At 32.3% G+C, this 26,637-nt stretch overlaps 2 protein-coding genes and 1 long non-coding RNA gene across 3 annotated transcripts; 2 read left to right on the top strand and 1 right to left on the bottom strand.

The window, feature by feature from the left end:
* The first annotated feature begins 10,095 nt into the window (after nt 1-10,095).
* On the top strand, nt 10,096-12,255 carry LOC7464792 (cytochrome P450 78A7). The gene is made up of 2 exons (XM_002307499.4): nt 10,096-11,289; nt 11,390-12,255. The coding sequence occupies exons 1-2, from the start codon at nt 10,300-10,302 to the stop codon at nt 12,002-12,004; spliced, it is 1,605 nt and encodes a 534-aa protein (XP_002307535.3). The 5' UTR covers nt 10,096-10,299; the 3' UTR covers nt 12,005-12,255.
* A 5,557-nt stretch (nt 12,256-17,812) lies between these two features.
* LOC7464790 (uncharacterized oxidoreductase At4g09670) lies at nt 17,813-21,278 on the bottom strand. The gene is made up of 2 exons (XM_002306697.4): nt 20,679-21,278; nt 17,813-18,733 (listed from the first exon to the last, which is right to left on the bottom strand). The coding sequence occupies exons 1-2, from the start codon at nt 21,138-21,140 to the stop codon at nt 18,119-18,121; spliced, it is 1,077 nt and encodes a 358-aa protein (XP_002306733.3). The 5' UTR covers nt 21,141-21,278; the 3' UTR covers nt 17,813-18,118.
* LOC112327629 (uncharacterized) lies at nt 21,109-21,680 on the top strand. The gene is made up of 2 exons (XR_002981971.2): nt 21,109-21,256; nt 21,470-21,680. It is a non-coding gene; the product is annotated as an uncharacterized LOC112327629 (long non-coding RNA).
* The last annotated feature ends 4,957 nt before the right edge of the window (nt 21,681-26,637 follow it).

Genomic DNA, 26,637 nt, shown 5'->3' with positions numbered 1-26,637 from the left:
CGCGGTCGCGGGGACACAAAATTTTGTCATTTTTCCATGCACGCTCTCTAGCATATAATGGAAAAAAGAGCTCATCTCCCTCTAAAATTTCCTTGTTATACCATTATATATGGAGGTGTACCGGTGAATCTATAGCAATATTTGTATAACGGGAAAAAAAAAAAAAAAAAAGATGGTTAATTGAGTGTCTTTGCTCTCTGCGTTCTTATCTAGCAACTGCAAATCTTAAGTAGAGGAGAGTTAAATATAAAATCGTACTTTGTTTAAAAATAAATAAATACATAAACTCATTCTTGTAGACCGTCTTCAAAGCAGCGATTATAATTTTTTTTACAATTCCTCAAAATTTGATAAATTTTAGAAAAATAAAGATATGAAAAGAGAGTAAAAATGACATGGATATCTTGCTTTTGAGATGATTCTTGGAAATTTGTTTTAATTAAACAAATTATAGGTAAATAAAAAATTAACCTCAAATAATTATTGGTTTTTCTACTCAAATATTAACCATTGGTTTTTCTAGATTTAATCATTGATTTATAATGGTTAATTATTAATTGATAATGGTGAAAATTAATTCTTCAATCTTTTAACTTCTAAAATTCAGTATAGAAAAGAGGTGAAAGAAGAATTTTAAAACTTGAATTTTTCAGATTTTATATACTCTTCCTCGTCTTATTTTAAGTGTTTTTTTTTTCGTTTTATGCTTTGATCTTTCTCTCAAATCTAGAGCTTATGTTCATATTGTTGAGAAATATTTGAGTTATATGATCGTTTATTCAAAGACCTTGTTTAGAAGTGCTTCTAAATCAAGGTGATGTTGTTGGAATCTTAAGAGACATATTGCAAACATCCTAATTATACAAGTGAGAAGCAATACAACCTTAAGAACAAATGATTCATCATTAACAACAACAAAAAGTTTCATTTATTTAAAATGCTTCAACAAGTAAGTGCTCTTATTTGTTTTAATCTAAGCATTGTTATTTTTATTTTTAATGTACATGCTATGACTTTGATCTTTTATATATATATATATATATATATATATATATATATATATATGTGTGTGTGTGTGTGTGTGTGTGTGTGTGTGTGTGTGTGTCTATGTGCGCGCGCGCGCGCTTAGTATGCATGGTAGAGTTTTATTATTATTATTGTGCTAAAAGCCTGTTTGTCTTTAATTATATTTTTACATACTTATAGTTTTAAACATGTATAAACTCTAAATTTTTGTTGGATATTTTTTGTTTAACATGTTTTAATAATGATAAATTAAATATCTTTGCTCAGTAATCTAATATTTTTTTAATAGGGGCAACTTTATTATGAACTATCTAAAAAGCATATACATGTGTATGTTTTTTTTTTTTGATAATTCAAGGGCTTAATCCAATTAATGTAGAAAAGTAAAATAATACGCACTCACCTTTTACTTTTTCTCAAGAATAAGTATTTTTGGGAGATTAGTACTATTTGTGAGAGCACTTTTGCATTTAACTAAACTATATGGAGGCAAATGAACAAATAGAACATGTTGTGGGAAAAGAGGTAAACAAAAAACAATTTGTGGGGGCAAACTTTAACTTACTATGGATTTTGATAACAGCAGTGTGGGCAAATGCCTATAAAAATTTAAAATAAAAGAAAATGTTATTATTTGATAATTTAATTATATATGTATTATATTTAATCCATGTAGATTTTATATAGCTACTTAACAAAATGCATAAGAAAATAAAATAAAACAAAATATATAAAATACTTAACTATCTGATTTGATTAGATAATTGAAATAATTTCTTTATTATAATCAAGAATATTTATCTTAATTATTTCTATAATATTGCCCACTCTCTAAATCTGGCCATGATACTCCCCAGATCATAAACAAAATAAATAAATAAAACAAAAAATAAGGAATAACTGAGAAAAAATTATAGTAATCATCTGGATTTGTTTGTGTAGTTTTTTAATTTATATAGACTGATATAATTAGTCTTCCAAACCTTACATTCTTCTGACCGGACTTTGTTCCTAAATTAACAACTCGATAAAATCGGAGAACCGATCACTAGCTATATGTCAAAGCTCCTTCATATTTTAATCTTCCGAGGCTAAGTACAGTGAATTCTTACTGAAATGAAGCAGCTTATATTTCAAGTCATTTGATGATGGAAAGCTATCCATCAAACTTTTCTTGTAATCTGTTGTGGAATTGGTATAGAATAATGTGTATCGCGCGGCGATCTTTCAAGCAAAGAAGAAAGAAATAATCTCCTTCCGAGATGAAAGTTATTTCGAAATCCCAGCTCCCGAACCCCAACCCCTCCTTGCGAGGGACAGAATATCAGATTACGGTTCTTGATTAAATAAAAATAATACCATCAAAATATGAAGAAAGAAAGGAAAAAAAAACATTAATGTGTTTAAAAACATTAATCTGGAATATAAACTCAATTTTCTTTTTAAATAAAATCATTAAAATTAGGATCAAGTTATTGGTGCACAAACCTATAATTTCATTATGTTCAAGACAAGGAATTCTCTAGTAAAAAATCATTGAAAAACCTTTCTGAATCATTTCAAGACATCCTTTCTTTATCGATAAATCTTGAAGAAAGTGATTAATTAATTAAAGTTTTTCCATCCTAAAAATATAAGTTAATTAATCCAATAAAAAGTGGTTAATTTCAGGATTGTATCAATTAATTAATGAATACTTATATGGTTGATTGACTTCTACTATATATCTTGGAGAATTATAAACCGACACGACAACCTAACCTTTGTTTAGTTTTATGGTGTTAAGAATACCGTGCTCTCTTGCACTACTGAAACTTAAGGTCCTTTATGTTGTCTTAAGTCTTAACAGCATCATAAGTATATAGGTGCACTTGCTATTGCATTCAAATCTCTATGAAGAGAGATCATGGAAGAAATTTAGAAGTAATGGAGGACTATTACCAGAGACTAAAAGGATGAATTTGAAAATATAATAAAACAAGGATGAGATCATGGAATAATAAAGAAATGGGGGGGCAAAATATTTATATACATTTTTTTTATAAAAACAAACCCTCAAGTCTTTATGGCTACCCCCTGCAGGTTTCATTAACCCATGGTTAATGAACTTGTTAAGATATTAATTGAAATATCCTAGTCTAACTATAAATCTTAATTTGATGAAAAATGAATTGTGTTAGACAATATAGAAATCTAAGGATATTTATGAACTTTTTATTGATAAATTGCAAAATTTATTACTAATTCATGAATGAAAAATGAATTGAAAAGACAAGTAGAAGCAGCAAGCTTTATGAGTTTTATCTAATAATCATTTTTCTACCTCGAAAAGAGGTGGTGGAAGATGAGGAAGGAGCACAAGCAATAGTAATGTTATATTTTCATATAAAAAATTTAGAGATGATTAATCTTTTAATTTTTAAAGAAGAGGAAAAGGATATAACAACAATCATTGAACTATTTACATGTCAAATCTAATGGACAAATCCAAAGTTGAATGATTTAGGTGTCACATATATGAACATTACAAATCCAAATGTCAAACTAATTTGAATAAAAATGGTGGTACAAAATCTAATTTTATAAAAAAGAAAGATGAAACAACTTTATTGATGGCTTGTCATATGATGTTGTAGGAATTCATGGTATTTAGTCACTAGCTGTAGGAATCACATGAGTGGAAATAAGTCATTTTATTTGATTTAGATGAATTATATTAAGATTATATAAAGTTTGGTGACGAGTCTAAATTTTTTTTTATGAGAAAAGGAATTGCAGCACTACCATGCCATCTTTGATTATTATTTTTTCATAATTTAAAACTATTTTACTTAGCATTGGCCAGCTTTAAGAAAACAGGAATGGATTTTATATCAAAAAACAAAGTATGTAGAATTGAAGATGACAAATTGGGCTTGATTTCTAAAGTTAGCATGATGGCTAATCGATTGTTTCCTTTATATCTTCAATATGTTACTCATTCATGTTTTTCTATTAGATTAAAAGAGAAAGCATGACTATGATATTTTCACTATGATCATCTTAATTTTAATGGATTAAAAATTGTATATCAAAAAAATTTGGTAACGTGTCTTCCTCAAATTACAACTCCTTCACAAGTTTGTGAAGAATGTATTGTTAACAAACAACAACAAAATCAATTTTCACGAGGAAAATCATGGTGACCAAGGAAGCTATTGGAGTTTATTTATTTTGATATTTGTATTGCATTTTATTTATTTTGATATTTGTGGGTTAATAACTCTATTTTTTTTATAGAGATAAAAGACATATAATCATCTTTATTGATGATTATAATTGGAAATTTTGAGTTTATTTTTTTGCAAGAAAAATATAAAGCTTTTAAAGCCTTTAAAAAAATATAAAACACTTATTAAGAATGAAGACAAAACAACAAAAGTTTTTGAACAGGTGGTGGTCAAGAGTACAACTCACATGAATTTACGAATTTTTATAAGACTTATAAAATCAAGAGGCAACTTTCCACAACTTATACGCCTCAACAAAATAGTGTTTGCGAAAGAAAGAATCATATTATTATGGATATTGTATGAAGTCTTTTGACAAGAAATAGCCTCCCAAAATCATATTGGCTTTAAGTAGTACAATGAAGCATTCATATTTTGAATAGAATTCCCACACTTATTGTTAAAGATAAAATACGAGAGAAAGCTTGGAGTGAATGAAGATTGATAATAGGTCATCTAAGAATATTTGGGTGCATTGCTTATGCCTATATTCCAATCAAAAGAGGAAAAAACTTGATGATAAAGGAGAAAAATATATTTTTCTTGGTATTAGTGATTATTCAAAAACTATAAAGTATATAATTCTAACTCCATTACATTTGTTATTAGTCGAGATGTTATTTTTTATAAAGTTTAATTTTGGACATAAAACAATGATGGTGTTAATCAAAATATTATAGTGCATTTAGACAGTGATAACAATGAAATAAAAGAAGTTTAAGGAGAAATCATCACAATCAGTATCAAAACACACCTAATAGTCAAAGATCATATGTAACAATCCCGACTTTTAAAACAATGTTCATATAGATTCCAGGATAATAAGAAGAAACAAAACAAGAAAATTTTTTTATAATGAAAATCCAATAACATTTTCCTTATATAAGTAGATACCAAAATACTGTTAATATCATTTAGTTTCTCATGAATAAAATACTAAGTCCATAGTTCAGCATCTTAGACTTAAGCAATCATTATTTAACCAACCCTTTTCCATATTTTCATTTAATAAAATCTCAGAAAAATACATGCAATTTAATTAATTACTCATAACAATTGGAATTCATGCATCACATAATTTAGATGATAAACATAAATCTGCTACATAAGAATTTAACAAAATAAAGTATTACATAAATTTACACATATAAGTCAGAATTGATGTTAATTACAATCCAAAAAGAAATTTCTCCATTAACTTATTAAACTAAATAGATGTACAAAAGAGGCACCAAAACATCAACTAGAAAATATGATGCTAAAATAAATTTGCACAATAAATTATAAAAGCACCATAAAATTAATTAAACAATTTAATAATTTATGCAACACTCTATCAATTTCTTTTAAACAACTCACTATTTAGGTTTCTAATTCCAATTAATCTGATAAAATTTTTTCACAATTACCCATTTAATAAGACACTAGTTCCAAACTAGGAAATTGGTTATACCAATCACCCATTCCTAATGCATCAATCCAATCATTAGGAAACTAGTCCAACCAATAGCCCATTTACAAGGCACCAATCTTATCACCAGGAAACTGGTACAATAATATTTACATAATAAACTTGCATAATAAAAATTCTGACATGCATTTTACAAGAAACTTGAAAACAAATTTATAAGAGACTTTTAAAATAATTGTCTACGATGTCGAGCACTTACCTGAACTATGTACTCTATTAGTCATCCCCCGCTACTATTTGATGCCCGCGATCTCACACGTAACAACAAGCACACTTTATTAATTTCAAGCTTTATCCATGCATACAAACATTTTCCATTTCCATTCCCTCAATAATTCAACATTTTCAATCCAGAACAACTCCAAACAAGTGTTAACAGTTTATAAATTTTAGGTGGCTCAACATAATTGACTCATAATACTATTTAGTATTTTGATTACAATTGGAGTTATAAAACTCAGTTTTATATGTGGTTTCTTTCTTTAGAAAGATACAGAATAGTTCTACAACTTTGAGCAAGATTATTAAACCCAGTTTTGTTATCTACATGCCTAAATTCACAATTTACAGAAGTAAAAAAAATTGTTTTGCTAATTTTGATTTAGACCCTTCTTCGATTTTTATCTCATATATAGCATTTTGTCACTCTAATTTAAGCAGGGTCAGTTGTGTTTGAAAGGTAACATCCATATATACAACTTTTATGGTGAAATTATCTCAAATTCTATCATCTTAGGGTCCTAATCATAATAGAGAAACTGAGAGACAAGCTGTTCATTTTCTTATTTCTAAGTTTAACAAGTTTCTACTTGTTTCCCCATATAATTTCCCATCATTTTCAGCAATCATAACATATAATACCTTCATATATCATCATTTAACATAAATTTTAAACCCATCAACCTCATTAAACTCATTCATTAAAATGAAAACTCTATCTACTAACCTATTTTTCAATTAAAATGAAAACTCTATCTATTAACCTTTATAGACCTCTTGTCCTAATAAGTATGTCTTCATTTGCATTCTCCAATACAAAAAAAATTTGTATTACTCAACTTCAAGAAGATAACTTGATGAGTATTAAAGAGAGGGATCATAAAAGCACCACCATAATAAAGACTGGAAATGGCAGCAGCAGCAGCAGTTAAGGGAAAAGATGCCTCAATTTATTCAATAGCATTTGGAATAGAGGTTGGCGATGCAAAAACAATGATGGAGGAGCAATCAGTACAATGAAACTAGAAGGATTAGGCATCAACATAGTAGGTGCAGATGAGGCAACCAATATACCGAAAAAAATTAGAGGAGGTTACAATTTGATTGTGATTAGGATCCATGAACAGTTCTGCCAAAATAAGGCTTTGATACCAAGTTGAAAAGAGTATATAAGATAAAGTTTATAAGTATAATAAAAGGCTCAATAAAGATACAACAACCATCCTCTTTTATTTATATATCTAAGGTTGTCTACAACAACAAACATACAACGCACTACACATAATTATATTCTTATACAAGGAAATTCCTAAAATAAAAAATCACTCATTGCTAAACTGAATGTTTAAAAACATCAATTTAAAAGAGGGATTGGTGAGATATTAATTGAAATCCTAATATAAGTAGGACTCCTTGATTTAAAAAAAATTGTATTAGACTAGTTAACTAGAAACCTTGTTTAACTAGTTAAATTAAATCTTTATTAGATTATGATAGTTAAAGGTTGTAATCTTCCTATAAATATAAGGGTCAATAAATTCAAAATTTAAAAGTGTTGAATCAATCAAAGCTTGGAAGGTGAAATATTTGTGTGTTTTATTTTTGACATAACTCTAAATGAGTTTTATAATTATATATAGCCTCATTTGAGAAACTTGTATATGTTGTTAATGAATATGCCATGTAGACAATCAATTGGTTATATGTAGCACTAATTTTATTCATGTAAAACATATTTATTATTAATAAAAGCTTTTTTTATCTTTAAAATTCATTTATATTTTATTAATGAATCTAATGTTTAATTAAAGATAAAATCCATGAGGTAAAAATAATTTGCAAAGAAAATTATAAAGATATTATAATTATGAGATTCTTATTGCATCAAAGCATTATTCTTAAATATTCATGGTCAATGTTCTATTAATATTTAAAATTAATTAGAGTTGTTTAGACCGGTGTATATTATGCTCATTTCTTTATGAAAGCAAGCAGTTGTTCTCATAAATTAAGGTATGAAGGATACATGGAATTAATATGCAGGTGTTTGTCATATGATATATATACTGAACTGACCCACAAACATGTACATTGAACTGACCCGCAAGATAATTTCATATAGAGAGATCACTTATGTCTATGGACAAAGTTCTCGCGATAGTTATATAAGTGATTCTTAGAATTGATATCATTAAATTATCTTATAAATGAAGTGTTATGCTTTGATCTGACCACATGTTATCCTTATTAAGGGTAACAAACATATAGATATTGAGTATATCATAAACTATATGAAAGTATTTGAGTAATCAAGAAAGGATTCATCACCTTAGGTAAATTAAGAAAAATGTTTCATATCTTCTTAAATAGTATTGATTGTGAAATCCTTGGCCAAAATGGAATAAATTTTGAAAAGAGTTTGAAAATCTTTTTCAAATAATCAATGACTATAATGTTAACTTGAAAACTAACATGATTTGACAAAGCAGATATAATATATGCTATAATATCTAAATCAAAACATTCTTGATGAAGAGATAATAATTACACCGAGAAACTAGTAACTGAAAGGTTAAGTCACATCACATATGACTTTCCTAATATTTGAAGGATCATTGCAGGTTGTTAGACATTAATTGATCTTCAAATATAAATCAATCAATTATTGAATTAATAATAAATTAATTTATTTAATCTTATTTTATTTAGGATTATGATTTATATTTGGGCCAACTTATTAGAAAATCTAATAGGTCACACATATAAGAATATTATGCCTCTTATTTTCTAAGAGAAATGTGAGAAAAGTATATTACGTCAACACCTAAAAAAAAATTAGCACTCTAAGGTATAACAATTTCTCTCTTCTAAAAATGTTTAAAAAATTTCTCACTAGTGGTTCATGTGAATTACTATTAGAAGCCAAACATCTGAACGATATGTAGTTTGTGATAAATCAGTCTTGAAATAAATATTTAAAACCAAAAAATATATCTAATTTTTAGATAATTTTCACATAAACCGCAAGCAACTTTAAATTTATATCCAAAATTTACCCGTGTATATATATATAAACACATGTCCCTTTCAATTCTCCATCGAACCGGAGGAGGACCAAAAGCACCAGCGAATACCAACAAAATCTTATAAATTCTACTTTGTTACGTCTATTTTATAGTCTTCACAAGATTGAAAAGACTCCACCAATTTTCCCTTGAGAGAAAAGACCATAGAAAGTGGATCGAAAAAGGTTTTTTTTTTTTTTTTTTTTTTTTGTCTTGGAGAGCGCAGACTTTGAGTTTTCAAGATGAATGTATAAACTGTTTAATATACTATTAAATTTAATTTGTTCGAGATGGGCCGGGTACTAATTCTAGGTTAATATTTAAGTTAAGCATAACATTAACAAATTAATTTAATAACATCCCACGATTCCATTCCACCCCTGCTAGATTAATATTTTCTTCACTTTCCAGCACCCAACAGTCTTCTACCTACGATGGGTTCAATAAAAAGCTTCAGGTTCTTGGTTAAAAAAATTGTGCTTTTCCAGACGAGACAGCAGAAGTAAATATCCGACTTGCTGGAAGGTTTTTGATTAACTTTCAATTTTTTTCTTTCTTTATTCACTGCTTCTTAACAGTGGATAACCTTCATTTACTATAACAAAGTGATCTCAGGACTCAATCTAAATCTGGTTTCGCAAATCATTAGCTGCCATGATATATAAGACCCAAGTACTGTTGATCAGTGGTGTTTGTCTTTTCTTGCTCTTACATCTATGCAAAGGACGATATGACAATTTGATCAGTTGGAACGAAGATATTCACATATATATTTGATCGCATCAGGTAACAATTCCCAAATCACAATTGTGCCAATGTACCCATCGCACTTTTAGAGCAAATTAAGAGAAAGGAAAGCTTGATGTTCCGCCATTAACATATCAAGAATCATTTAAGATATGGGGCATCTTGTGATATGAAATTGGAAACTGATATGGTGCCTTAAGTTGACTTCACAACATGCACCTAACTATACAGGGCAACTTGCCACTCAACCTGCTACAATGGGACTTGAATAATAAATTAAATCGCATGCACGAGTATTCACACTTGGGCATCCTAAAATCTTAATAATCTAAATCTTAGATAGCAATTTTGCTCTCACTTCACGTATCCATACAAGCAGATACCAAAACACACCTATTTAAACCAAAACCCGGTGGCCTTTATCCACACATTCTTCAATACCCTCCCTCCCTCACACACACAGACTCTCTCTCTCTCTCTCTCTCTCTCTCTCTCTCTAGAAATGGATTTGTTTCCAACTCCTGTCGACTCAAGCTGGTGGATGTTTGCACTCCCTGCTATGTTACAAATCCAAAAATTGTCAAACCCTCTAATCTTGCTCTTTGTCTTAGCATCATTCTTGGTCATTACCGTGCTAAATTGGGCTTTCTCAACTGGTGGCCTAGCCTGGAAAAATGGCAGAAACCAAAAGGGTAATGTCCCAATCCCAGGTCCACGAGGCCTGCCCTTATTTGGAAGCTTATTCAGCTTAAGCCGCGGCTTGGCCCATCGCACCCTCGCTTGCATGGCGTCAAGCCAAGCCGCAACTCAGCTCATGGCTTTTAGCTTAGGTTCCACTCCTGCCATTGTAACCTCCGACCCTCAAATCGCTCGTGAAATCTTGACATCTCCTCACTTCGCTGACCGTCCCATCAAGCTATCGGCTAAAAGCATCATGTTTAGCCGAGCCATTGGTTTTGCACCAAACGGGGCTTATTGGCGCCTCCTTAGAAGAATTGCATCAAATCATTTATTTGCACCGAGGCGCATCGCTGCTTATGAGCCATGGCGCCAGCTTGATTGTGCTAATATGTTGAGTGGCATTTATAATGAGCAATCCCTCCGTGGAATTGTTTGTTTGCGTAAACATCTTCAAAATGCTTCTATTAATAACATTATGGGTACTGTTTTTGGAAAAAGATATGACTTAATGCACAATAATGAGGAGGCAAAAGAATTGCAAGAACTTGTTAGAGAAGGTTTTGAGCTCTTGGGCGCTTTTAACTGGTCTGATTATCTCCCGTGGCTGAACTACTTTTATGACCCTTCTCGCATCAAACAACGTTGTTGTCTTCTTGTTCCTCGAGTCAAGAAACTCGTTAAGAAAATCATTGACGAGCATAGAATTATGAAGCCTAAAAATGAATTTCAAAACGCTGATTTCGTCCATGTTTTGCTTTCTTTGGAGGGTGAAGAGAAACTTGACGAGGATGACATGGTTGCTGTTTTATGGGTGAGTATTTAATATTTTTTTTTTTTAGTTTGCTGCCTTAAATGTTTCTCTATATACAAGTGGTGTACTGATTACTATGGGTTTAATTCGTTGTGTGCAGGAGATGATCTTTCGTGGCACCGATACCACTGCTCTTTTGACTGAGTGGATCATGGCAGAGTTGGTTTTGAACCCTGAGATTCAAGCCAAGCTGCGGAACGAGCTGAACTTTATCGTTGGAAACAGGAGTGTCAAGGATGCTGACGTAGCTAAATTGCCATACCTACAGGCTGTGATCAAGGAAACCTTACGAGTACACCCTCCCGGGCCCCTCCTCTCATGGGCTCGGTTGTCCACATCAGACGTCCACCTCAGTAATGGCATGGTGGTCCCCACCAACACCACCGCAATGGTCAATATGTGGGCCATAACCCATGACCCCAGAGTATGGGAGGATGCCTTGGTGTTTAAGCCTGAGAGGTTCTTGGAGAGGCAAGGTGGTGCTGATGTGGATGTAAGAGGAGGTGACCTCAGACTTGCACCATTTGGAGCTGGACGTAGGGTTTGTCCTGGTAAGAACATAGGACTTGTGACAGTGAGCCTATGGGTGGCTAAGTTGGTGCACCATTTTGAGTGGGTCCAGGACACGCATAACCCAGTTGACCTAAGCGAAGTGCTGAGACTTTCTTGTGAAATGAAGAAGCCTCTCTCTGCTGTGGCTATTCCAAAAGAATGATCTGAGGACTTGAATTTATAATTTTCAGTGGTTTAATGTGTTTTTTTTTTCGTGTCCACGGATCCTGAAACATGTATGTGGTTAAATTAAGAATAAAGGTAATTAAAGGGTGATGTGAAGGTGACGACTGTATAATTACGAAATTGGGTTTATGTATAAATTGAAGTGTGCGTGAGATGACATTGCTATGTGGTTTGTTCTGTATTCATTACAATATGATTAATACCGCTAAATGTTTTGTATTTCAATAAGCTAATTTGGTCATAATTGCCTCTTCGAGCGTGTATTCGGGTACCTATAAAAACGAAGAGTATTTTTGTGTTTTGTGTTTCGGGTGGTTCGTTGTCATAGTCTTAAATTATCTTTTTCTTTCTTTTCAATTAGATCTGGAACAGCTAGCTGAAGTGTTAGATTGGTAATTGAAAACGATTTTAGAATTTATTTTATATATAAAAAAAATCAATGAAGAGAGAAACGATAATTCAGATTATTTTTTTAGGCAGTGTTTTTGTTATTATCCTAAGACATAAAAGATAGAAATATGTTTAGTTGAAGAGACAGAAAAATAAAAATAAATTTATCTCTGTAACAATTTTGAAGTGAATTTCTATACTTTCAAAACATGAGATACAAAGAAAATTTATCTCTAGAGATAATATTTATTATTTTTATTTTTAAAATATCATTGTAAAAAACTCTTAATTCTAAAATTGTTCAACTAAGACATGTAAGGATAAAAAATAATTATTAACATAGTCTTAAAACTCAACCCGGGGGGTTAATCTGGAGTAAAGCCCAGACCAATGATCGAGGCCTGGGTAACGGGTCAGGTTGACCCTAGTCAGCGTATGAATAAAAGTGGTTATTATCATAGTTTTAAAACTCAATTCAATAGTAGAATCAGGGCAAGTCCCGGGTCACAAATGGAGTTGACCGTTGATCCAGGTCAATGTAAGGAAAAAAAATGGTTATTATCATAATTTTAAAACTCGACTCGAGGGTTGACCTGAAGTAAGGTCCAAGTCATATGTCAGGAGGGTCAACCCGGGTTGACCCGAGTTAACATAAAATAAAAGCGGTTAGTATTATTGTTTTAAAACTTGATTCGAGAATCAATCCAGGGAAAGGCCTAATGGATCAGGACAGTCAACTCAGGTTCACCCAAGTAAATATAAGGACAAAAGTTGTTAATATCATAAATTTAAAACCTGACTTGAAGGTCGACTGAGGCAAGGTTCAAGTCACGATTTGGGAGGGTCAACATGGGTTGAACAAGTTAATGTATGGATAAAAGTGGTTATTATCATAGTTTTAAAATTCGACTCGGAAGTCGACTCAAGATAAGGTTCAAGTCATGGGTCGAGAGGGTCAACCCGACTGACCCCAAATCTTTTTAAAAAATAATCGAAGCTACCTTGTTTTGACAAAAAAAAATCAAAAAATTAAACAGGTTTTTGATTGGGTTAAGTCAAGCAAATTCTTTCTCTATTTTTTTCTTAAAATCATATTAGTTTAGGCTCATGGTCAACCTGTCAAGTCAATCCTAGTTTTATAACAAAGATTATTATAATATTATTAATTTCAACACTCAATATAAACTATATTAAAAAATATATATATATATCTAATTATTTTTTAAAATATGTAAGTTTGACAACAATACATATTAAGGGTAAAATAGATTTTTTATAATTATTATGTCTTGTCCACCATAACCAAACAAGATACAAAGAAAATAATTTTATCTTGTACATATCACTACCAAACATTATTCTCTCTCTGTATTATTTTATATCCTGTCTGTGTTGTCTCTGTTTTTTTTTATTTCAGGATAGTAACCAAATGCTACATTAGGCCCGCCAGAGACAGGATCATTGTCCATAATGGATTGATATTTCATAATTCCCCAATCTTGAATTCTTCTCACTAATGTACTACTTTTAAAAAGTTTTAAATTTTCTTATCGAGCTGGGATCAATATCAATTACAAAAAAAAAAAAAAGCCTGATCAACCTTTCATTATGAAGAAAGACTTAGTGCATTATGAATTGCTATAATGTGCTGACAATTGTTTCCTCCGTGATTGTAAGGAAATGGATGAGTTTTGAGGGGCAAAATAGTCTTTTCACAAGGTTCAACTGGCATTACCAATTTTTTTAGGGGTAGATTGGTCCTTTTATTTTTTTATTGCATAATGAAATTACTAATTTACCCTTTAAAAACAAAAATTATAACCTTAGGGCAAATGATGTCTTTGGTTTTTTAATTTTTTGAACAGTGTAATTACTTAACTACTCTTACAATCTTGTTTTTCTTAAACATGGGTCAATAAGCGTTTTCATCATTTCACTTTGGCTTTTCTATAATTTTCAATCAAAGTCAAAGGTAATTAGGTCTTTGGATATATATAAAATTTATTTAAAAAGATAAAGTTGCTGGCGCGTGCGAGTAGGAGGAGCCTGAGCCCTTTAGGCGGCCTATACAGGCTCCTTCGACCGTCAAATATTGCCTTTCACAATGGCGTTTGAAGTGACGTATAGAGAGTTTTCTAGTGTTGGCCCATGTGACATCGAAAGACAAATGATGTGGTAAGGATGATCATTTTCGGTTCGGTTTTCACATGAAAAAATTAGCCAAACAGACATTATTATTTTAAAAAATTTAAAACCAAAACCGGTTCAAACCAACTGGTTTCAGTTCGGTTCGTTTCGGTTTCTATTGTTCAAAATCGGTAAAACCAAAAAGCAAATCTTATTTCTGTTGTTCAGGAACTTGTTCCAATTTACATGACCAAGACATGATTGAATTCTAGTTAAAATACAAGCAAAACCAGAGTTGCAAATTATAACATAATAAAAAAAGCAAAAATCCATAAAATATCAAGGAAAATAAAAAGTGGAGATTAATCAAGATTAGAAGGAAAACAGATCTGCCCATAGTGAATGAGTTGGATCCAAATGAGAGCTCAAGATTGGAAGGAAAACAGATCTACCCCTAGTGATGTAGTTTGATTAAAGTAAATGGTGAAGTTCATGAATTTGTTGTCAGGGAGAGACAAGTATATGATGAAGAAGATAAGATGTAGGGTTACACTTTGAGAGATAGAGAGAAAAAAAGGGGGGCTATAGGGAGAGATGAGGGCAGAGAGAAAGAGCGGGGGTGCGGGCGTTGGTTTAGGTTAGAGATTATTTATAGTCTTTTTTATTTTTTCAGGGTTATGGTTGAACCGGTTCAATCGGTTTCAGACATTTGAAACCGAACTGAATTGAACCAAAAATTATTTTGGGTCTTCTAATCGGTTAATTTAATTTTTTTTTTCTTAGTTTGGTTTTTTCGGTTTTTTCAGTTTAATCGGTTTTTCAAGTTTTTTGCTCACCCCTACGATATGACTCCGGTGGACTTTTTTCTCCTCCTTCCCCTTTTGTCTCTCATCTTTTAGGCAAAATACAAAAGCTTCCTTTCATTTGTTTTATTTATACAATGTGGTCCTTATTCTTTTGATTTCCATCTATTTTGTTTTTTTTTTACTTTTATTGGTTAAATTTTGTTTTCGATTTAATCCTTATCATTTAATTTCATTTAGTTTTTATTTCAAATTCCTCATTCTTTTGATTTTTATCTTTTCTATGTTAATGTTTTTTTTTTCAATTTTATCCATCATCATATAATTTCATTTAGTTTTTATTTCAAGTTTGGTCCTCATTATTTTCATTACTATTTATTTCATTTTTATTTTTTTTCTAATTCAATTTTGTTTTCAAATTCATCCCTTAAAATTAGAGATTACAATTTAATCTGAATTCAATAGATGTCATCTCGACCCACCATGCTTCACTCTGAATGGGTTGGTGTTTTTTGGTCCAATGAATGAGGTGTGAATATTATTAAAACATACTCGAAACCGCCTGAACCAACCTAACCTAAAATGTATATTTATATTATACAAATATATTTATATTTGTAGAACATTTATATTTTTTTTAATACAATGTGATATATATATATATATATATATATATATATATATATAGTTTAATAATTTAATATGTACACACACACACACTTCAAATTTATATATTAGTTAATTTATTTTTTGTCTGATAATAAATTGTTCTTAGATAATGGATATTCATAAGGATAAGTAATTTCATTTATCAACATTAGAGATTACAATTTAATCCAAACTTAATGGATACTGACTTGAACAGTTAGTATTTTTTTATGGTTATCTTACCCAATAGATAATGGATAAAGTATAAATATTATCAAAATCAATATGAAACCCGCCAAAACTTCACATGAAATGTATAATTATAATATATAGATATATTTGTTGAACATTTTCGCTTTTTTGATACCCATATGGATACCCAAAATCTAATTGATGGTTTATAAATATCTAAATTTCTTACCTGGAGGGTAACAAATAGGGTATGAATATCAGGAAATCTGAGACACGTGTCCATCCATACTCAACATTTAATCTTGATTTATTTTTATGTCAAATTTTATCTGTTTTCTTTTTATTGCTCTTCGTTTTGTTTTGGTTCCTTTTCTTATTTCCTTTTCATCCATATTTCATCCCATGGTGTTTTGTAAACTTCGTTATTTTTTGGGTTTACTTTTGATGGGGTTAATCACAAGCTCATGACTAGGGTCATGGGTTTCAAATATTAACACGAATTGATCTTAATCTTTTTTTAGGTTATTTATTGATTTTTTTTAAATTGCATCCTTAAATGTTTGATTTATTGGGAATTGGTCTTTACATTTTTTTTTCATTTTCCTTTCTGTTCGATTATGGGTGTGTTTGGGAATACGGTGCAAACGGTGTTCCCTCAAATTTTATTTTTTTTTCTTAAAATAAAAAATATATATTTTCAGATCGTTTTGTTGTATCGATATCAAAAATAATTTTAAAAAAATGAAAAAACTTCATTTTGATGCATTTCTAAGTGAAAAGCACTTTGAACCGCCACCACTACCACAATTCCAAACACACTCAATTCTATATCCATGGTCCTAGAGTTAACAGATTGACTTAGTTTGATTAGGATTTTTTTTCATTGCTCTTTTTTTATGTAGTTTTTTTTTTCCAGTTTCACCTTTTAACTTTGGATTATTTGATAATTGAGCTTTCAATTTGTTTTCGACAAGGTTTTCCTAGTGTCCCAACCAGGTCATAAAATTTGCATGCTAACCTGGATGGAATCAAGTCAGTTTTTAAAAACTTTTTTTCTCATTTTTTTATTTATATTATTAAAATTAGGTAGGCTGATTGACTCGGTCAAGTCAATGACCTGAGTCTTGATTTTTTTTTCTTTGAAAACACATGTGTTTTCTTGGATTTTTTATGGAAAAAAAAATTAAATCGGCTCGCAGGATAACACAGGTGATTGAATTTTAACTCATAATTTTTAAATCGCATTAAGATATTTTGCATATACCATCCAAAATTTGCTCTTCATTAACCAGCTCGCAAGCTTCCAAAATCTTAACACACTCTCCGGCATGAAGCCCAACTGCCTTCTCTAACAAAAGATGCTTCTTCTCAGCTGCCAAGCAGGCTCATTCGACAGAGGCTGGTCGGTGGAGCTGTAGAGGAGTAAATCGCAAGAGCTGGAGACTTGGGCCACTGCTGTCTTGTAGCGAAGAAAAGGGTTAGTTGACATCCAGCCTCTCCCTCGGATAAGCACGCACGCAAGCACATATATTTCCAACTCACTTTGTCTTTGCAGAAACAGAACCGCAGGGCACCTAGCATTTCCAACTCACTAGCACAAAATATTTCTTTAAAAGAAAACCCACTTCTAAAAACAAATTCACATGGCCATATATAAAAGCAGAAATCCTGAATATATAATATTTAACTAGACAAGATGAGCTTCAAAACGAATGAAAATCCATTATGTGGATTTCATTCGAAATCACAATCAAAGCTTGAAGCCGCATTTTTTTTAAAAGACACATCAAGCAATCATCAAACACTGTTACAGACATTCCCATGCCACAAATCTCATTTGCAAAGAAATGGACAAGATGGCAATTGTGTTATTTGACAATAGATAGAGTCCAGTCCAATGAAAGAAGCAGCGCCAGCAAGATATGTCTTGATTAAATCTCAACAGGCTTTGAACCTTGGGCAATTGACGTCGTGACTGCATCCAGTATAAGCTGTGTCTTCCTGCTTATACTCGGCCACTTTGGATCGGGTTTTGCGCCATTTGCTTTAATATTTCCAACCAAGCGGGCAAATTCTGTCACCATGCAAGCTTCCTGGGGGAGATCTGTGGTTACAGTGTGCTGGCTTGGCAGAGGCACCCAACCTGTCACAAGATCTGTGAACCAAGATTTTGAAACTGTTGTGAACGACGCTTCCTTCTCTCCAAAAGGAATTATGAAATCATTGAGATGCAAAGTCCCCGCTGTTCCAATAGCAGTAATATCCATTGTCAAATGAGCCAAAAAAGAGCAATGGAAAGTTGCCACTTTCCCATCTTCCCAATGCAGAGAAGCACCACAAGACAAAATAACCCCTGCTTCATTTAAAACAGTCCCAGGCAACGCTGTTACAGTTTTCGGCAGTTCATAGTCAACGGCCCAGAGAATTGACCTGATGCCATACCAGCCCGCATCACCGAGAGCACCGAGAGCATCAAGATCTGAACTCACACGAATGTCATTGCTGAGAAAATCCTCATCGCCAGCATATGTAAAGCAGCTGTGCATCTGCAGGACTCCAAAGAAATTTTATGACACCAAAAACTTGTGTATAGTAGAAATTGATTTGCTGCTGGCTTTGCATGAGAAAGCAAACACATAATATCTTCACAACTCTCCCACAACAGTCTTATACTGTACCCCAGTCCTTGTACATGGATTTCATAATTAAACTTGTCAATATTTTTTTTCCTAACGGCTACACTGAAGAATTAACTTAGCAAACACTAAAATCATAAACAATCAGGTCAAGGAAGCCTAAAAGACCCTTTGTTTTCAAGGCTTTAAAGAAGTCCATATTGTGCTTGGTTTAGATCTTCGGATTTAAAATATACCCAACCTAACTCATGCTTAGTTTCCATATCATCCCAAATGGATGTCAGCACAAAGTGTTCTACCAAATGGGATTTTATGACAACAATAGATCATTGACTTGCATCAAAAAAAATTTAAATTTGGTAGGTCCAAAAACAATTCGAATGACCAGTAAAACCATAATTTGACTAAAAATAATTCAATACATCTTTTTTAAAAAAAATATTAAAACGACAACATAATAGATTGACCTGAGTTAACCCAAATTAAATTGCTAAACCAACAACTTTGATCATGAGTCCATGATAACTCATAAAAAATAAATTGAAATAAATTATGAAATACAATCCCAATAAATTCAATGTTAAAAAATGAAATTAAAAAAAAATAAAAAAAAAATGCTAGAGTCAACTCAGGTTAACCTGTCAAACTCACAATCCGATTCATGAAACTGTAATAACCTCATAGAAAACAAATCAAAAGAAATTATAAAGTTCAATCTTCAATCAACTCAATATTAAAGCATGGAACTAGAAAAAAAATTCAATTAAAAAAATAACACAAAAACAAACAACATGAGTCAATACGAATCATGAAACCAGGATAACTCCATAGAAAAAATGAAGTTACTGGCAAAACGCATAGGATTATAACTAATGCTAACCTAGCCAGAAACGAAGATTAGCAAACTGCTAATTAAATTCACAGGTTAGCAAAGAATGAAGCAGCAGCAATCAATTCACTTCAAAAAAGAAAATATCTACTACGTTACAAATGAAAGTTTAAAACCACTTTTAAAGAGCAGAAGACCTCAACCAATCCCATTATATATATATATATCAAAATTTAAAGTTTTGTTTGAGCATAAATAAGCTATAGCATAAAAATCCCACTCCTACGAGAAAAAGCATGGTAGCTTTATTATACCTCACATTATTTCACCAATTAACTGCGCAATGGCTAAGTTTGGTTGGCGAATGGTGTCAATGATGATGAAGTAGCGAAACTTCAAATAACGAGGTCAGCCTTCTCATGGCTAGGTAGGTTAGAGGGATGAAAATCAGGAGTAGAGCTGATGCACTGTGTACCAACAAAACAAGTCCCCCTAAACGGGATGAGGAACCTCTGGTTCTGGTAATTAAGTCAAATATATGTAGGAAATGTTGATGCAACGTCTAGCGAAAGATAAAAAATCAGGGTTTCTCAAGCATTATGTTACAGTCCGGATATTGGAGAAGATCCAAAATAGACTACAATTCCCCGAGTCACATCGTCCTGTCATAGATGGGGCCGGGAATACGATGTAAAATGACATTTTTTTACAATGACTTCATCGTATATATCTAGAATTAGAGACAAAAGGATTCTTTTGTCCAATCAATAACAGATGGATACATGATGCAAGCTAAGACATCAAATAAAACCCTATTTTGGCAAAATGTTAACTCTCCCTAATACAAATCCAAAAAAAGAAATCAGCCATAAATGTAAATATTGGATATACTGCATAAAACGTACGCTAAGTAATTCTATCCAAATAACTTAGCTATAAACAGCACAAAATCCATAATTGACTGAAAATAACAAAATCACCCAAAAGAAATACTAATAATAACAAAAGAAAAGATTTAAAACTTACATTTTTTAGCTCTCCAAACCGCTCCTTATCGTTCAAGAACTCTTTCATCTTATGAGTTCTAGGATTATGTATCCACATGGTTCCATCCATAATTTGCACTCCGTTTGCCTCACAAGCCTCCACGATTTTATCAAGCTCCGTAACATTAAGCCCAACAGGCTTCTCCAACAAGATATGCTTCTTCTTCTGGGCAACCAAGCATGCCCATTTGACGTGAAGGCTGGTGGGCAAAGGGACATAGACGGCATCGATTTCTGGGTCGTCGAGGAGGTCCTCATAAGAGCCATAAATCTTGGCGCTGGGTGGAAAGTTGTTGGCTTTGGCAAAAGCGGAGGCTTTATCCAAGGAGCGGCTAGCGACAGCAGAGAGTTCAGCGTTGGGTGCTAAAGTAATTGCGCGAGACAATTTTCGGGCAATATCTGCGCACCCGATTATTCCAAAGCGGATTGGTTTTTCGGCCATTTGATTATTTGGAGTCTGGGAAGAGGGTCAGGTGGTAGCTAGAAGCGACGGACGAGCGAGGCTTCTATTTATAGACAGGGATCCAATGACCACCGAGCGAGGCTTCTATTCATATGGTTGGTAAACTCACTAGTTTACTTGTAAAATTATATAATTTTACAAATTAACATAAGTATAATATGTGAAATCAATTAAAAAATTTAAAAACTAGCAAATTCAATTAAACTCGATTAAAATCAATCAAAGTCGATAAAAGTTTACAGAATTTGATAAAATTAACAATTGTGCCTGCTGGCTGCTGCCTTTCATAACTTGTGAATGTATGGCAGGGGAGGGGGGTCAGGCGTGCAGATTTAAACAGCTGTCTCCTTCAAAACGAGAACAACACCCGCTCTTTTCCCCACTCTTTCCACTTTCTGTTTTTGTTGTTTTTTATTTTCATATATTTATTTTTTTCTCTTTTCTTGTCCCTTTTTTTCTGCTTCTGTTTCCCTTCTCCCAGTTTTTGGTAAAACATAATCCCAGGCATCTCTCTCTCTCTCTCGGGAGCAGTAAGAAGTAGAATATATTTATTATTTTTTTTACTTTGATATGTAAATATTAAAATATTTTAAAAAGTAATTTTTATTATAATGTCAAACAATTATTTAATATCAATAGTATTTTGTATCTAATAATCTTTTTTTTCTTTGGGAGTTTATTTTTTTATTTTAAATTTATTTTTTAGTATTTTTTTATTATTTTAATACTCTTTTTTTTTTATTCGAGGAAACCTCACCTCTTGGAAAACGCACTTTGTGGGCCTAGGTGAGCGAGTAAAACCCCGGTTGTCTCAGGCTCTTACAAGAGGTGCACGCCCTAACTCGAACTCGAGACCTGCTGTGCAGATCTCAAGCTCTTTATCATCACGCTACACCCCTTGGGGACTATTATTATTTTAATACATTGATATTAAAAATAAATTTTATAAAATAAAAAAATATTATTTTAATATATTTTTTAACAAAAATATTTTTAATAAATAATAGCTACAGGTGAAACACTACCTTATCATCAATAGTCTTTTGGACCTAATAATTGCTTTTATTGATGTGCTGTATCCTTCTATTGGCGAAAACAATGTGGAGATTACTACAATGCTGCTATATTATATATAACTCCATAATTCTGGCTGTTACAAGCTCTTATAAGAGGTGCACGCCCTGACTCGAACTCGAGACCTGCTGTGCAGATCTCAAACCCTTTGACATCACGCTACACCCCTTGAGACTATTATTATTTTAATATATTGATATTAAAAATAAATTTTATAAAATAAAAAAAATATTATTTTAATATATTTTTTAACAAAAATATTTTTAATAAATAATAAATAATAGCTACAGGTGAAACACTACCTTATCATCAATAGTCTTTTGGACCTAATAATTGCTTTTATTGATGTGCTGTATCCTTCTATTGGCGAAAACAATGTGGAGATTACTACAATGCTGCTATATTATATATAACTCCATAATTCTAGCTGTTACAAGCTCTTACAAGAGGTGCACGCCCTGACTCGAACTCGAGACCTGCTGTGCAGATCTCAAGCTCTTTATCATCACGCTACACCCCTTGGGGACTATTATTATTTTAATACATTGATATTAAAAATAAATTTTATAAAATAAAAAAAGTATTATTTTAATATATTTTTTAACAAAAATATTTTTAATAAATAATAGCTACAAGTGAAACACTACCTTATCATCAATAGTCTTTTGGACCTAATAATTGCTTTTATTGATGTGCTGTATCCTTCTATTGGCGAAAACAACGTGGAGATGCTGCTACATTATATATAACTCCAAAACCCTTCTTCCTTTTTATTGCAATTCCCACCAGAAGCAAAAGCTGAATTTCCAAAACCAAAAGTAAGGAAACAAAGACCCAACTCTCTCGACCATGAATTATGCCCTTGTTTTATATACTTTCTTCGCTTCTTAACTGCTTCTTTTTTATGGGTATATATATATATATATATAGGGTTTGTATCATGAGAAGAATGGATTGGGTGCATGGTTAGTTTGTCTGCTCATGAAACAATGACTGATCTCTATGTAAACTAACATAGTTATTTATCTAATATCAAACATGATAAACTAATTTGAGCCTTTTGCTTTAGTTTTGTGAGTTATTTATGCATGCTTCATGTTGCTACCTAATTTTTGACCTATATTTCTGATTAAATTTTAGAAAAATCAAAAAAATAGCAAAAAAACAATGAAAACCCCAAAAAAATACATTTTTGATATATTTGCATCGTTTTTAGCATTCTCAACGTCATCTCACAAGAGTTTAAATTTTCAAAGGTATTTGGAACGCGTTCAACTTTTAACGCGTAAATTTTATGATCACTGATTTTCCTTGTTGAGTTGATGTTGATATTGCTCGCTTTCAAAAATACAAAAAAATAAGAAAAATCAAAATTTATAAAAAAAAAAAAAAGAGGAAAAGAAAAGAAAAGGAAAAAGTTGAGGGACTAATTTGAAAACCTAGCAAAACTTTTCCTATAAATACTATGCTACAGTGAAATAGCAGGGGGGGAGAAAAATTTTACAGGCATGAGGGGCGGAGAAAAACTGAGGGAAAGAAAGGAAAAAACCTAAACCTACAAAAAAACCATAGCAGCCGCCACCCTCTGAAACCAACACACAGCCCCCCACTCCTTTGGCTTTGGGAAAGCAAACCGGAGAGAACCCCACACAAAGAGAGGGCAGCTGGCCACCCTTCCTCTCTCGGGGAAGCGAACCAGAGGTCGGCGGCCCCTCTCCCTTTGAAACAAAAAACCAGATCCCCCCTCAGCTGCCACTTCTCCCTTTGGCCATTTGGTCTCCCCTCTTTCCCTTGTTGAGGCCGACCGCCCCCTCCCTTGAAAAAAAGAAAACCATCTCCCCTGGCCACATCTTAAAAACAAAGCGGCCGGCCCTATCTTCTCCCTATTTTTCCAACACTGTAGCCGCAGCCCCCTCCTCTCTTTTGGAAAGAAAAAAAACGAAGAGCCTCAGCCACAGGGTCCATCTCCTGGTCATCAACACAGCCGCCAGCCTAGACCCTGCTCCTCCAAAAATCCCGCTGGCCCCTGCTTTGTGACCCAAAGCCAGCCAGCCGTGCCCCTCCACTGGCCTTCACTCTCCCTCGCGGCCAAGACAACACCGCCGCCCACTGACACAGGGAACCGGCCCTCAGCTCTTTCTTTCTGAACCAGCGGCCAGCTCGCCAAACGCCAGCAGAATCGCAAACAGCAGCAACCCACAGGCCAGCAGACCCAGCTCACCGCCTCCAGCAGCGACACCACTCCCTCGTCTGTTCCTCCTTGCCGTGCAGCACATGGAACAGAGGAGAAGAAGAAGATGACCGAAGGAGACCGATCTGCAGTGAAGCAGATCCAAAAAACCGAATGAACCAGATCTGAGAAAGAGAAGAGAGAACTAAAATCGACTGCTTTGTTGCGTTTTGGTTGTTCTTGCAGGTCACCGCCGACGAGGAAAGGAAGGGGAGAAGAGGATGAGCCAGATCCCACCGTTTCCAGTTTATTCCTCGCGGCAGCGCGTGGAGGAGACGCGCCGCCAGTGTTTTTGTTGGTCCAGAAGCCTTCCCAGCAGTTTCCTGGATTTTCAGGGGCTATTATGTAATTATTATTTTTTATGTGGAATGTGTTATGTAATTTTGGGAACTGTTAAGGTGTTTGGGTAATTTGAATTTTTGATATTTCTTTTTACATGTAAAAAGATAGTGTATGAGAAAAATCATAATAAAAAAGGATATGTGTGTGTGTTTGTATTTTTATTTATGTTATTGAATTATAAAAATAAAAAAGATAAAAAGAATTAATTGTTTAATTTGAATATGGTTAAATATCTCAAGGATAAATAAAATCATGTTATATTTTCCATGAAAATGTAAGAACATGTTTCTACATATATTCTGGGATTTAACTGATTTATTAAAACCTTAGAATTTGATTAATATGTCAAATCACATCAAACTGCAAAACAGTTTACTTTAGGTAGGGTGTGTTAGGGGTGCTAATACCTTCCTTAGCCAAAACCAGTCTCTTACCCTCAAATCTCTGACAACGACCAGTAAATCCGGGTTTCCTAGTAACCCTTAATGAAATATTAGGTGGCGACTCCCAAAGAACCAATCAAGGAAACATAACGAAAAATCGCTGAAACGCCGCGCGGGGGACGTGCGACACTTCAATAACTCAAATGTTTGGATTGATTACATGATTGATTTGAGTTGGTTCTTGAATTGCTTTCATACCAGCAGATTGTTTTAAATTTGTTAATTATTAGTTAATGAAAAATTATTTAAATTATATATGAATTTATATTTGAACCATGTATTTTAAGGTATTTGAACTATGCATGAATTTTTATTTGAACTGTGCATTTTAAGGTGTTTGAACATGTTTCTACATATATTCTGGGATTTAATAACTGATTTATTAAAACCTTAGAATTTGATTAATATTTCAAATTTTCAAATCACATCAAACTGCAAAACAGCTTACCTTAGGTAGGGTGTGCTAGGGGTGCTAATACCTTCCTTAGCCACAACCAGTCCCTTACCCTCAAATCTCTGACAACGACCAGTAAATCCGAGTTTCCTAGTAACCCTCAATGAAATACTAGGTGGCGACTCTCAAAGAACCAATCAAGGAAACATAAAGAAAAATCACAGAAACGCCGCGCGGGGGACGTGCGACACTTCAATAACTCAAATGTTTGGATTGATTACATGATTGATTTGAGTTGGTTCTTGAATTGCTTCCATATCAGCAGATTGTTTGTTTTAAATTTGTTAATTATTAGTTAATGAAAAATTACTTAAATTATATATGAATTTATATTTGAACCATGTATTTTAAGGTATTTGAACTATGCATGAATTTTTATTTGAACTGTGCATTTTAAGGTGTTTGAACTCTATATGAAAAAAAAAATTCCTTATGATTTTACGATCTATTTTTACGATCCGAGTTTATTTTGTATTTTTTGTGCCGTGTCAAAAATATATTTTTGACAACCTTGCAGTTCTATTCATGGATAGGGGATCCAATGACCACCTCACGACATGGATACATGGATAGCTCATTAATGACGATAAAATATTGAAATTAAAAAATAATATAAATTATATATTATAATTTTTCTCATAATTTAATTTAATAATTTAATTTTTTTTGATGAAATAGTTTTTAATATAATTTCATTATTGATTAAACGGTTATGAATTTAAATTATATTATATTATTTTATTTTTTAATTAAAATTAATTAATAATACAAAATAAAATAATGTGAGCATATACTAGCTTTGTCCAAAAACATTTATTTAAAAAAATAATATAAATTATATTTTAAAATAAAATATTATTTTACATCTATATTATCCCTATCTTTTGATTGTTATAAATTGATAAAATTGGCACTCGAAAACAAATCTCACTC

Source organism: Populus trichocarpa, chromosome 5, assembly GCF_000002775.5.
Source record: "Populus trichocarpa isolate Nisqually-1 chromosome 5, P.trichocarpa_v4.1, whole genome shotgun sequence".
Classification (NCBI taxonomy): domain Eukaryota; kingdom Viridiplantae; phylum Streptophyta; class Magnoliopsida; order Malpighiales; family Salicaceae; genus Populus; species Populus trichocarpa.
This window is presented reverse-complemented; position numbering and strand designations above follow the sequence as displayed.